The following is a 12,497-nucleotide window of genomic DNA, read 5'->3' on the forward strand; positions in this document are numbered from 1 at the left end:
TTACTGTGCGGTGTGAAGGTTTGAGCCACTGATCACCTAATCTCTTTATCTGGACTTTGCAGCTCAGAGACTCCCCATCTGCACACCTACGCTCACTTTGGGCCACTCACTGGCACACACTCCCTCTGCCTCTCCACATGGTTTGGACTTCTCTTAACTCCGATAGATTCCTTCCTGGGAGACAGAATTCAATTCATTTGACCTTGTGAATCTGCCTCTTCTCCATGGAGCAAGCCTGCCATCCCTACCTTTTGTGTTGAGATCATGTCTCAGCACTGCTCTTCCTTCCCACCTTTACAGTGATCGAGGCCATGGGGTAAGCGCCTTCCTCTTTCTCCTGTATAAAACTCATCAGCATCCTTAAGTCTCTTGTCCTCAAGCAAGGTCCCCACATTGACTCCTCCTACACTCTAACCCTTGCCATCTCCAGGGGACCTTGCCAATTCACTTGTCTCCCAGCACCCTAGCATACAGATGAAATGTAGAATAAGATGGGGTCCCGCCCTCTAGGAACTCACAGGCCAGCAGAAGGCATGGCCAAGGTCATTGGTGTACAACCCAGGTAAATACTAGAAAGTGCGTGTGAATCCCGAGGCTGAATGTAAGCAAAGGGGGACAGGAGTGGGCATTGAGGTCATGAGTGAGGAGCAGAAACCCAGCCAACTCCATCCTGCAGCCTCTCACTCGATAGCCAGGGAGCCCCAGACACAGCCAGTAGACAGCCTGCCCCCAGTGTCTACTTACTTCAAGTGACACACTGTGCATTGGAGGATTCTCCCATCTTTCTCTATAACCCTCAAGGAAGGGCACAGAACTGCAAGGTGAGAAGATATGTAATCTGCAATGGTGGAAATAACTGCATGCAATTTGCTCAATAATTTATTTTATTGAAGTATTGTAACATCCTATTGTCGTCATTTGGGGACTGTTTGGAAAGGCATCCCGCATCAGTAGGGTGGCCCACATTGTGCCACTGCTTCTTAGTCCCCCAGTCTCCCCAGAGATGACCCTACTGTGGGGTCACAGCTACTGCCTGAGACCATCAGACTGGAGGGTGGTCAGGTGGCGTAGGGTGACGGAAGTGTTGGGTCTCAGCTATGGGGCAGGGTGCTCATCAAAGGCCTGTATTTTGAAGGGAAGGGAAATAGTTTGGAGAAAGGAGCAGCCAGTTCTCACAAGATGAGGGAAGACTAGATTTCTCCAAAGGGAGAACTTGCCCAAATCTTCAGTTTCTTTTATAAAAATATTTAAAAAGTATATTAGAATACTTATTAGATAGAGAAAAAAACCCTCACAAGTTGTATGTGTGTGCATGTGTGCAAATGTGTGTGCCTGGGTGTGTGGTACTTGGGTCAACTGCTCCATCACTGAGCTCCAACCCTACAGCTAAATCTAGTTTTAAAAGAAGTAGTTGCATTTAAAAAAATTAAATGAGATTATAAAAATGATGTTGGCTGGGCAGTGACCATACTGAGGTGTCCCAGCACTCGGGAGGCAGAGGCAGGTGGATCTCAGTGAGTTCGAGGCCAGCCTGCTCTACAAAGCAAGTTCTAGGATAGCCAGGACTGCTGCACAGAGAAACCCTGTCTCAAACCCCTCCCCCCCCAAATTATGTTGGGGCTGGTACGGTTTTTTAAATTTTCAGAAAAGATGATTAATGGCATAAAAGTAAGCTTTGATAGTAAATTTGTTTTAAATAGATATTTACATAAAACAATTTTTCTTCTGAGATGGGTTCTTACTCTGTGTAGCACAGGCTGACACTGAACTCAAGGTAATCCTCCTGTCTCACCTTTCTGAGTGCTGGGATTACAGGTGTGTGCTCCCATGCCCATCTCTCAGATGAACACTCACTTAGAAATGAGACAGTCTAAAGTGAACAGTTTTCTAATCCAAGGGTGTCTTTGGTAAGAAGAGCTAACGAGCCCTTCCTGCCAGCAGAGGCAGGGCAAGAAGACTTTGTTCCAGGGGCCAAGTGGGATTCTTTTCTGGAAGGTGTAGGCAGGGAACTCACCTGTGGCTTTGGAACTAGCTCTTGACTTCACAGGAAACTTAAAAACCTGGGGAACCACAGTGCCCCCAGATTTCACCCTGTGTGGGTGGGGAGGTCCCCAATAAACAAAGGCACTGGGACAATAATGGAGCCTTCGGGAGTTGCAGCAACAGCCACTGAGATCAGGAGCAAGAGCCCTTTCCAGCCCAGCCGGCCACATGGCATCTCTGGAGACAGGTGGGCTTTCCTTCTTAACCGGCAGTCCATCACAAGCCCAACATCCCTCCCTCCGCTGGACCTTCACTCGGGGATCCAGGGGGACGGATATCCATCTTTTCTCCTGCTACAGTCTCCGGAGAAAGCCGAGCTTGAAGCTGCTGGGGATCTGGGTCATCTCCAGGGCGTGCGGCGAGGCGGTGAAAGGAAATGTCACTTGAAAAAGGTACTTGGTGTCCAGCATCAGCTGGGATGAGTCACCCCGGTTATTCAGAAGAGCCTGAGGTCAGAACCAAGGGGAGGGAGTCAGGGAACAGGGGCTTTCTGGTTCGCCACTACTCGGAGGTCCAGAGCCAGGGAAACGCAACAGCTCTGTCTCCTTGAGAGAACTCTAGCAATCAGAGGAGAGGGCGCCCTGGGCGGTTGAACACACAGCTCCAGGGAGACAAGCCTATTCGGGCCTCCTGTGCAGTTAGTGCCCAGGAAGTCACTCAATGTTTCACTCCACAAGTTCATTCCCCATAGGACAGGCTGACTGTAAAGATTTTTACCCTTCAAAAAAATTACATTCAACCACGTGTATGTGTTGGGAGGTAGTGGTTGAACATCAGAGAACAACTTATGGAAGTCTGTTCTCTCCTGCCACAAAGGTCCTGGGGATCAAACTCAGGTCTTTAGTCTTGGCAGCAAGCACTTTTACCTGCTGAGGCACCTTGCTAGTATGTTTTATTCTTATGTATTTATGTACATATCAAGGTTTAATTCTAAGCTCAGACATGACTGGATCTCAAGTTTTATGTTTGTTTATTTTTTAAATCTATTTATGTCTTTATTATTTGTAAATTTTGGTGTCAGGATTGCTTTCTACTCTTTAAATTTTTAAAAATTTCTGGGTGGGTGGCACATGCCTCTAATCCCAGTACTCAGGAGGCAGAAGCAGGCAGATCTCTGAGTTCGAGGCCAGCCTGGTCTACAGAGTGAGTTCTAGGACAGCCAGGGCTACACAGAGAAACCCTGTTTGGAAAAAAAAACAAATAAATAAATACATTTTTAAAAATAAAAAAATTTGCATGTGTATATGTGTCTATGTGTGTACACCCCATGTGTGCAGTGCCCACAGAGGCCAAAAGGGGGCATCAGATTCCCTGGAACTGGAGTTACAGGCAATTGTGAGACTCATGACGTGGGTGCTAGGAACTGAACTTGTGTCCTTTGTAAGAGCAGCAAGTGCTCTTAACTGCTGAGCCATCTCTCTAGCCTTACGTTATATTCTTAATAATTATGAGGACTCCAAAGAGCTTTTGTATATGTGGGTATAACTAGTGGTATTTACCATATTAGTAATTAAAACAATATTTAAATATGAATACATTCATTAAAGTGAACGTAGCATTTTTTTTGTTGTTGTTGTTGAAACACAGCTAAATTTTCAGAATGAAAAACAAAACCCAAAAGACAACACAGTGGGAGCAGGCAGTTTTCTGTTCTGTGAAGCTCTTGATGTCTGAGCAGGCTTGAGACTTGTGTGTGCCACCTGCTTCTGTATTCAGTGTGTTGAGATAAGTTGGTCTGGATTGAGTGTGAGGAAACTTTACCTCATCCAGGCACAGCTCTGGCAAAAAGCAAGGGTTTTGCAGACTCCTGAAAGGGTCTATAGGATCCCCAAGGTCCCTGGGGACCTTGTTCTCTGGGACAGAAACTTTGGGAATGGTCACAGAAAAATGGGTCCATAGGTCTGTTTCCACTGGTTTCTGCTCATTTGCGCTACTTCTCAAAACAGCCCAATGGGTGAGAGGGCTCCATGGGTAAAAGGAGCTTGCTGCCAAGCCTGACAACCTGAGTTCAATCCCAGGAACCCACAAGATGGATGGAGATAACTGACTCCTGTCAGCTGTCCTACGACCTCTATTCACACATCGTGGAATGCATGTACACACACTGTGGTATATATGTACACACACACACACACACACACACACACACACACACACACACTAATTTTTTTAAAGAGGGCTGAAGGTCATGGCACTGGGGTCTCGCTTTATGTGTTTCCATTCTCCCTTCTCATCAGGATTGGAACGGGTCAAAAGACACCAGCTGTCTGTGAGCAGGTGTTTCACACGCTTGCCCACTGAGCTTTAATCTTGGGCTGCATCATTTTAATGGAGTCCCAATGTCTGATAGAGTGTACTGGGGTGCTGTGGATATCACTCTATATAAATAAAACACTGATGGCCAGTGACCAGGCAGGAAGTATAGGCAGGACAAGGAGAGATGAGAATTGGGGAAACAGGAAAAAGGGGGGAGAGACACTGCAGCCACGGCCAGGACAAGCAGCATGTTAAGATGCTGGTAAGCCACCAGCCATATGGCAAGGTATAGATTTGTAGAAATGGGTTAATTTAAGCTATAAGAACAGTTAGCAAGAAGCCTGCCACGGCCATACAGTTTATAAGTAATATAAGCGTCTGAGTGATTATTTTATAAGTGGATTGTGGGACTGTGGGGCTTGGGGAACCTGGAGAGAAGCCCTCCAGCAACACTGGGGTCAGATTAACATGCGCAACCCCTGAGGGTCTCACCTGTACTTTGCGAACAAAGGACGGAGCAACTCTTTTCTCGAAGTCATCTATAGGTGTGTACGAATTAAGGATCTTTATGATCTGTGAACATTACAGAACATGGGGTCAGACCAAGAAGACAAGAGCAAACAGTCCTGGACATTAAGAACCTTCCAGAAGCACAGGTGGTCCTCCTGTACTAGAATTTGTCTCTGGAGCCCTGTGCTGTCTGTTCCCAAGAGAATGGACTGCTGAGTGCACACGGACCAACCGCACAGTCAGATGGCGGCAGCGGGGGACTCTCCCCTTCCAGCCTCCCAGCTCCCACTAGTTTAGTGCCCAGGAAGATTGCATATACACAGTTACGCCCTGAAGCCTGCAGGCAGTAGCCACCAAATAGTTACCAGGTGAAAGAGAAGCCGCTTAGGGGTCAGGTGCACCACACAGCCGGCTAAGCCGGCAAATGCCTCAGGATCTGTCCTTCCAGGTCCCGAGAGAAGCTAGACTGTCCTGCTCACCTGCACAGCAGACAGGGAGGTGCAGCATTCAGAGATCTCCTTGGCGTCACTCTCCGTGGTCTTCTTGACCTGGAGCAACCAGGCTGCCTGGGAGAGGGGCTCCAGCGTCTCCTTGGCTGTGCTGTTCTGCAAATTCTTATCTTTAAGCCATTCTTCTAAGTAGCTGATGTTGCACCTGGAGAAAGTCAGCGGACACTTCAGGGAAGAGCGTCAAATCCCTCGGCACGTCCTAGAGGCTGGCAGAGCTCACGGCGGCGTGCCCAGGAGCCAAGTCTAGCAGTCTCACTCACAACAGGAGGGGAGGGCCTGGGAGATGGCTGTCCAGATCACCGCCGTCATCTGTATGACAGCTGGGACATAATGGGACCGTGTCAAGAGCCCTGTGTGGTGGAAGATGCTGAACACACCACCGGACACAGTGATGTTGACTCTAAATAGGTTGTGAAAGAGGCAAGTATGTAGACTTTGGTCCCCAGAGCAACTAGTAAAAAAACAACACAATTAATAAATTAGATAACAGAACGTTCTAGTGTCACCAGAAAGGCAGACAAAGGAAATCAGAGGAACAAAGTAAAATAATAGGCAGGGGCTGGAAAGATGGCCAGGGCTGCTTCCCTTGCAGAGGACCCCATGCATCATGGGAGTTCCCAGCATGTGGAGGCTTACAACTCTCTAATTCCGACTCCAGGGGCATCATTGCCTCCGGCCTCTGTGGGCACTACACTTGCACACACAGACCCCCAACACGGACACACACACACACATACACATAATTAAAAAAGCAGTAAAAACAAATTGTAAGGAAGAAAATAACACGGTAGAAAAAAACTAAATATATCATCAATTACATTAAATTTAAATGGTCTAAATTCCTTAATTAAGAAGCACACTGGTTTGATTGGATTGAAAAAGAAAACATGACCTGGGCTGGGGAAACAGCCCAGAAGTTAAGGGTGATAACTGCTCTACAGAAAAATCTGTGTTTGGTTCCCAGCACCCACACCAGGCCGCTCACAGTTGCCTGGGACTCCTAGAGCAGCAGTTCTCTCAACTTTAATACACTTCCTCATGTGGTGGTGTCCCCCAACCATAAAATCATTCCGTTGCTACTTCATAACTGTAATTTTGCTACTGTTATTAATCGTAATGTGAATATCTGATACGTGACTTTAAGAGGGTCACGGGCCCACAGATTGAGAACCACCATCTAGAGGAATCTGATGCCCTCTTCTGGTCTCTGTGGGTACTGCATCACATGTACAAACTACCCACCCCTCAACGCACGTAATTTAAAAACCAAGTCTTACAAACACCAAGACATTTGTGTGTCTATCTACAAGAAATACAAATATGATGTAAGAATGTTAAAAATAAATGTATAGAAGAAGATATGCTGCGAAAATACTAATCAGATAAATCTGGAATGGCTCCAATCATTTTAAAGAAGACTTTAGAGAAAATGACCAGGAAGGGATAAGCAGGACATTACATAATGACAAGAGGGCCAGTTCACCCAGAGCTCTGATGCTGTGATCTAGCCCCTTGGTCCCTGGGAGACAGTCCAGTTTATTTCTAAGTGTTTAACGAAGTATGATCTAAGACCACAATGGAATTAAACTAAAAACAACAGGAAGGTGAGCACAAGGTTTCCGTGGTGCTGGGAGGGAACCCAGAGCTTTGTCTACGCTGGGCAGGCACTCTATCAGCCCAACCACATCCCAGCCCTCTGCCTTGCCTTTCGGTAGAAGCTTGTTCAGTCTCACAGCCTGAACTTAAATGTGAAATGCTTAGAGCTTCTTTTCCCTTTCTCAGTGAAGAGCAAAAGATGTGCAAAGGCTGGTCCCCACGAGTGCCCCTTTGCATCTAAAAACTGCAGTATGGTGTCATGGGATTTTGTCCATGCGGTTTATGGGAAGTCCAACTCCAACATTCATGAGTGCTAAGAAGGCATGGTGGATTCTTTACAGGTATTTCTTGGCATAAGATAATTTAACTCCTCCCTCAAATCACAGCACACACCTACAGTCACCTCCCCAGTCCCTTATAGCACACACAGGTATCAATTGCCTGAAAACACACACACACACACACACACACATACACACACACACTATCTTAAGCATCTCTCCTATGCTATGTGTTTCCTAATCACAGGCTCCGTGACTCCTCAATTTAAGATAGGGTCTATGGTCCTTAAAACTGTGTGTTGTCTTCAAGACGAACCCCGAATGCTTTCACTGTATTCTAGGTGCTCCTGGTCTGGATCCAACCCCTCCTCTCTACAGCAGTCCTGTTGGGTCCTGCCAAACAGACCACTGCTGCTTACTCCAGGCAGAGCCGGAGATGGACCGATGCTGCTTATTCCAGGCAGAGCCGGAGATGGACCGCTGCTGCTTACTCCAGGCAGAGCCGGAGAGGGACCGCTGCTGCTTACTCCAGGCAGAGCCGGAGATGGACCGCTCCTTTGCCTTCATCCATCTCCTGCTTGGAATGCTCCTCTTTCTCAACCTTGTCGCCTAAGGCTCCTCTCTCTGGTGTCCTCAGTACATCTGTCCTCAGTCTCATTTATCCCTGAGCATCCCTGTACCACCTGCTTGTGACTAACTGTTTGGTCTCTTGGACCACTACTCAGCTGTTCTGAGCCTCTCCACACTTTGCTGGGTTCTCTACCTGACTGGGCCCGTCACCAAGCAAGCGACTGGTAGAGTGCATGATAACCTTGGAAAATCAGAATCTACACCATATGAAGGCTATTCTCATAGGCCAGAGCAGTAGAGTACAAGGGGGGTTGGTGTGGAGCCACCAACAAGCCACACTCAAGAGGCTCGGCAGGGGTTGGGGGGTGGGGGATAGGAGGGTGAGGGTGCAGTGGGGGGATGGGGAGTTGCAGTGTACATAGGATGGCAGTGAAGGTCGAGCATCAGCACACTGGATGGCTGAGGGTCCAGTATTCCTTCCTGCTGGCCTCTCCGGGAGCTGGGAGGTGTGGCATGTGGGTTTTACCTGATCTGCATCCCTTTCCTGCAGGAGCACATGTCCTTCCGCAGGAGGAGGCTGTTGAGGGTCACCGCCCCAATCAGGTAGAACAGCTGTTTCACCGCCTGCCTCACGAGCTCGGGGTCCAGGCCGTTCTGACACATGGTACTGTAGAAGTAGCTCAGCTGCTGCAGGACAGACGTCATGGTGTAGGCATCTGTGTCATCGATGCTGGATGAGCGCTTCCGGAAACCAGTGGGCTTCAGGCCGGAAATGCCCTGCAGACTCTCGTACTCCAGCATGCCTGGCACTGCCGGACGGGTGGGAGGCTCGTTACACAGGGGTCGCATTAGGACGCACACCCCATCACTTCAATGTCTGTTTTTTGTAGTCGATAAACATAGTTGTGATAGAGCGCAGTGGTTAATCTTGGTTGTCAGTTGGATGGGATTTAGAACCACCTAGGAAACAAACTTCTGAGCTTCTAGTGGGATTCTCTCAAATTAGGTAAATGGAGGTGGGAAATCCCACCCTACGTGTAGGGCAGAGGCATTCATGCACTGGGGTCCTGGACCAAATAAAAGGGAGGAAGCCATCTGATGACCCATGATTGTCTCTCTTTGCTTCCTCACTGTGGATGCAAGATGGCCCGTTGTCTCATGGTCCTGCCAATGGCCATTTTTGTCTTGGTGGACTGTGTTCCCTGAAACTCTGAGCCAAAGTAAACTAGTCCTTAAGTTGCTTTTGGCATAGAAACAAACACACAAACAAAAAAGTCCTAATATTAAAAAAAAAAAAAAGAACTGAACTGAGTATATTGGGGTACCATAAGATGCCAGGGCATGGACCATGGCTTACAGAAGGGCAGAAGTACCTCCTGGAGGTTTGAAATAGTGGTCTCCACGGGAAAGAGATCAGCAAGTAGCTCAGAGTCTGGAATCATCAAAGCTTGAGGTATTTAAGTTTCAGAGAGCTGAGTAAAGTCTACACAAATATGAGTGGGATTTGAGGATTTCAGAAACACTCGGTACAGCCAAACAAGAACCCAGAGCAGCACATAAAATAAATAGCATAACTTCTCCACAGGGTTCCCTCGGGAAAAGGCATCCTTACCCAAAGAAAATGGCCAACTGTGTGCTAATATTTATGGAGCTGCTTTAAGCACACCAAGAATTAAAAGGTAGACATTCATGGTGATTGTGCTTTCCTAGTTTTTCAAGCTATGTTATTCACAATCACATACACCACATACAAAGTTTCTATTTTAAAAAGTCTCTTGGGCTGGAATTGTAGCTCAGTTGGGAGAATGTTTGCCTAGTAGGCATGAAGCCTTGGTTGGATTCTCAACCAGGCATGGTGGCCCATACCTATAATCCTAGCACTCAGGAGGTACGGGCAGAAGGATTATGAGTTCAAGACCTGCCTTGGCTATAGTTACATATCAAGTTCAAGGCCTGCCTGGGCTACAGGAGACTCTGTCTCAAAACGAATAAACAAACAGCTTTGATGTTGCTCTAAGTGTCTCTTGGCCTTAATTACTTCTCTCCTTACCTATTATTGGCTGGATGTTGTTTTCCATTACCACGATGAACTGGTGATAAATCCGAATAGCCACATCACTCAGAATTTGTCTGTATTCTGTAAGATCAAAATTGTTCAAGCAGTTCTTATTCTGCTGTGGGCTGTTATACTTCATGAATTCCTGAAACCAATGTGAGCATAAACATGAGAATGCTGTAGACAGGGAGGAAACTGAAATGCTATCCATACTAAGGATGCTATCATCCGCACCTAGGGTAACTTTCACAGTTTAAAACTTAATGTCTGCTTTTAAAGGAGTTCTTCAAGTTTATTTTATATGACAAAACCCCAGCAATTTATTGTCTACCCTCAGTCAGTCACAGCTAGAATCACAGCATTGGCCCCAAAGCAGAGAGCTACAGAGGCTCACGCTCAGTGTCCCGCTCTGGCCTCTGCACGTGGAGTAAAAACAGCCCCAAAGCCACTTTGTTGTTCTAGCTCAGTGAAAAATGCCCCAGTGAGGCTTGAAGGACACCTTCGTGGTGTCGCTTCCTGGAGGGATTGTTGGGGTATAGAGGTCATCTACTTATGGACTATGGAAGAATAATCAGAGTCCTCTACAGAGTACACTTAGCAAAATGAACCGGAGGTTGCATTTTGGGTCCTCGTACTGAAATCCACAGAACATCACCATCCGAAGGAAACAAGACCAGCACGTCTTCCATCGGCTCAAAAGCTGAGGAGGGTGACGCTTCCCACTAAACTCTAGGTCTGAACTGCTCAGGCGTACCACCCAGGCACGTGGCAGGTGACACACAAACAGATCAGCGAGCCAGCTGGCCCAGAGGCTGTGTGGAGCAGGGAGTCACGGATGAAGGGCTCCCAGGATGCCATCAGCAAGCAGGACAGGCGTGCATCCCTACCTCTTCTCCGCTGTATTGCTTCAGGCAGTTGAGGAAATGGCAAGTGTTGGACAGCCAGAAGGAGAGCATCTCCAAATCTTCAAAATGTTCCTTAGACAAGAGAAGATAATGCTGGGTGGGCATGGGGGCACATACCTTTAATCCCGGCACTCAGGAGGCAGGGGCTGGTTGATCTCCAAGCCTGAGGCCAGCCTGGGCTACACAGGGAAGCCCTCACTCAAAACAAACAAACAAACAAACAAACAAACATTAAAAACCAGCTTAGCTGGTAACTTCTGATCTGTGGGCCACACCCATGCGGGTCCCTACTCACAGAGTAGACAACTATGGGCTGTCTAGCTGTCCAGTCATTCTGATGAGCACAGCTAGGGAGCGGCATTCAGCAGGCTGAGCGGAGCCTGGGGCCTCATGTAACTGTGTGGGGGCAGAGCCACCCTCCAGCCTGGATGAGTTCATTATGGGAAGGTTAGGAGCACAGGAAGGCTCTCCATCTTCTTCAACACACTGCATAGGAGTGGGGGAGGGGTGGGGCGGGAGGGGTCTCAGCTACAGTATTTTAACCGTACAAAGTCACTGGCCTAATGAACACCTGGTTCTTCTTTTCTAGACCAGGAAAAGCAGGAACACTAGGTTTTCATTTAGAATTTTATTTTAGGCCTATGGGTGTTTCGTTTGCATGTGTGTCTATGTACCATGTGTGTGCACAGTGTCCACGGAGGTCAAAAGAGGGCCTTGGATCCCCTGGAACTGGAGTTACGGAAGGTTGTGAGCTATCATGTGAGTTCTAGGAATCAAACCCAGGTCTTCTGCAAGAGCGCCCAATGCTTTTAACTGCTGAGCCATCTCTCCAGCCCCAATAATAATAATGTTTTAGGCAGGATAATCATATACATGGCAATGGAAGAGATCAACAATCGTCCAGTTTTCCATTTCCCTTACTGCTACGTGGGTGGAGGGAACATATCCCTCACACATGAGGGGATGTAGTGGTGAGGCTGGTGGCTACCAGGCTGGAGCCTCTCCACAAGTCTTTGGGGTTCACTGGCGGAGCCTCGTCCATTTGTCCTTCCTTAGTAGCTTTGCTTCTCAGAGGCCAAGGGTGGACAAAGGCTGGGTGTCTGCGCATTTCCCAGGGCTGTTTCCGAATCAGACACCATGCCAAGGACCAGCCTCAAAGGCGACGCCTACCTTAACCACGTGCTTGATGCCGCTAATGGCACTGTTCATGAGGGACTTGAGCATGTTGGCATCGTTCAGGGAGTCCGCGTACCGCACACACATGAACAGGATGTGAGCTGGCAGCCCGGGGATCATGTTGACCACCACGCCTCGGGGCTTCAGGTCTGTAGCAGAAAGAAACATGCTCTCAGCTGCTGGTGAATCTCTCCGCCTATGACGGCTGCTGGGAGGGGCGGGGTGGGCTTCCTGGCCTTTCTGTGTTCGGGTGGAGTCTGAGAGCACAGTGTCTCTTCTCTCTGAGAAACTCACTCTGGGTTCTTACTTAGCAAATGAGCATGGGGGCCACCAGCTCGCCTCACACCCCATTTGTCAAGCGCTCTCTCTGTTAAGAGTCCAGATAGGAGAAAGAAGTTGTAATTTTCCCTGGTGAAGAGGCTCTAGACATTGGATCCCATGTAAGAAAGGAACCCAAGGCCCAGGTACCTCACCCCCAATCTCTTTGGTAAGGATGGGAGCAATCTCAAGCCACAGGAAGCTGTCTTGAACAGTAGTGACCAGCAGTACTGTAGAGGAGACAAGCTAGCCTCAGGATAAGAGATATCAGAGTGGG

The 12,497-nt window shown here is 48.0% G+C and overlaps 1 protein-coding gene across 1 annotated transcript in view; it reads right to left on the minus strand.

The window, feature by feature from the left end:
• Positions 1-866: 866 nt before the first annotated feature.
• Myo5c (myosin VC) overlaps positions 867-12,497 on the minus strand; it is a 76,268-nt gene continuing 64,637 nt past the window's right edge. The window contains exons 35-41 of the mRNA XM_028865137.2: positions 11,897-12,051; positions 10,709-10,798; positions 9,816-9,966; positions 8,292-8,574; positions 5,289-5,463; positions 4,792-4,872; positions 867-2,489 (exon numbers count right to left, since the gene is read on the minus strand). Of these exons, the coding sequence (XP_028720970.1) occupies positions 2,337-2,489; positions 4,792-4,872; positions 5,289-5,463; positions 8,292-8,574; positions 9,816-9,966; positions 10,709-10,798; positions 11,897-12,051 (1,088 nt within the window). The 3' untranslated portion in view covers positions 867-2,336. The remainder of the gene's footprint in view (positions 2,490-4,791; positions 4,873-5,288; positions 5,464-8,291; positions 8,575-9,815; positions 9,967-10,708; positions 10,799-11,896; positions 12,052-12,497) is intronic.

The sequence above is a fragment of the Peromyscus leucopus genome, chromosome 14 (assembly GCF_004664715.2).
Source record: "Peromyscus leucopus breed LL Stock chromosome 14, UCI_PerLeu_2.1, whole genome shotgun sequence".
In the NCBI taxonomy this organism is placed as follows: Eukaryota; Metazoa; Chordata; class Mammalia; order Rodentia; family Cricetidae; genus Peromyscus; species Peromyscus leucopus.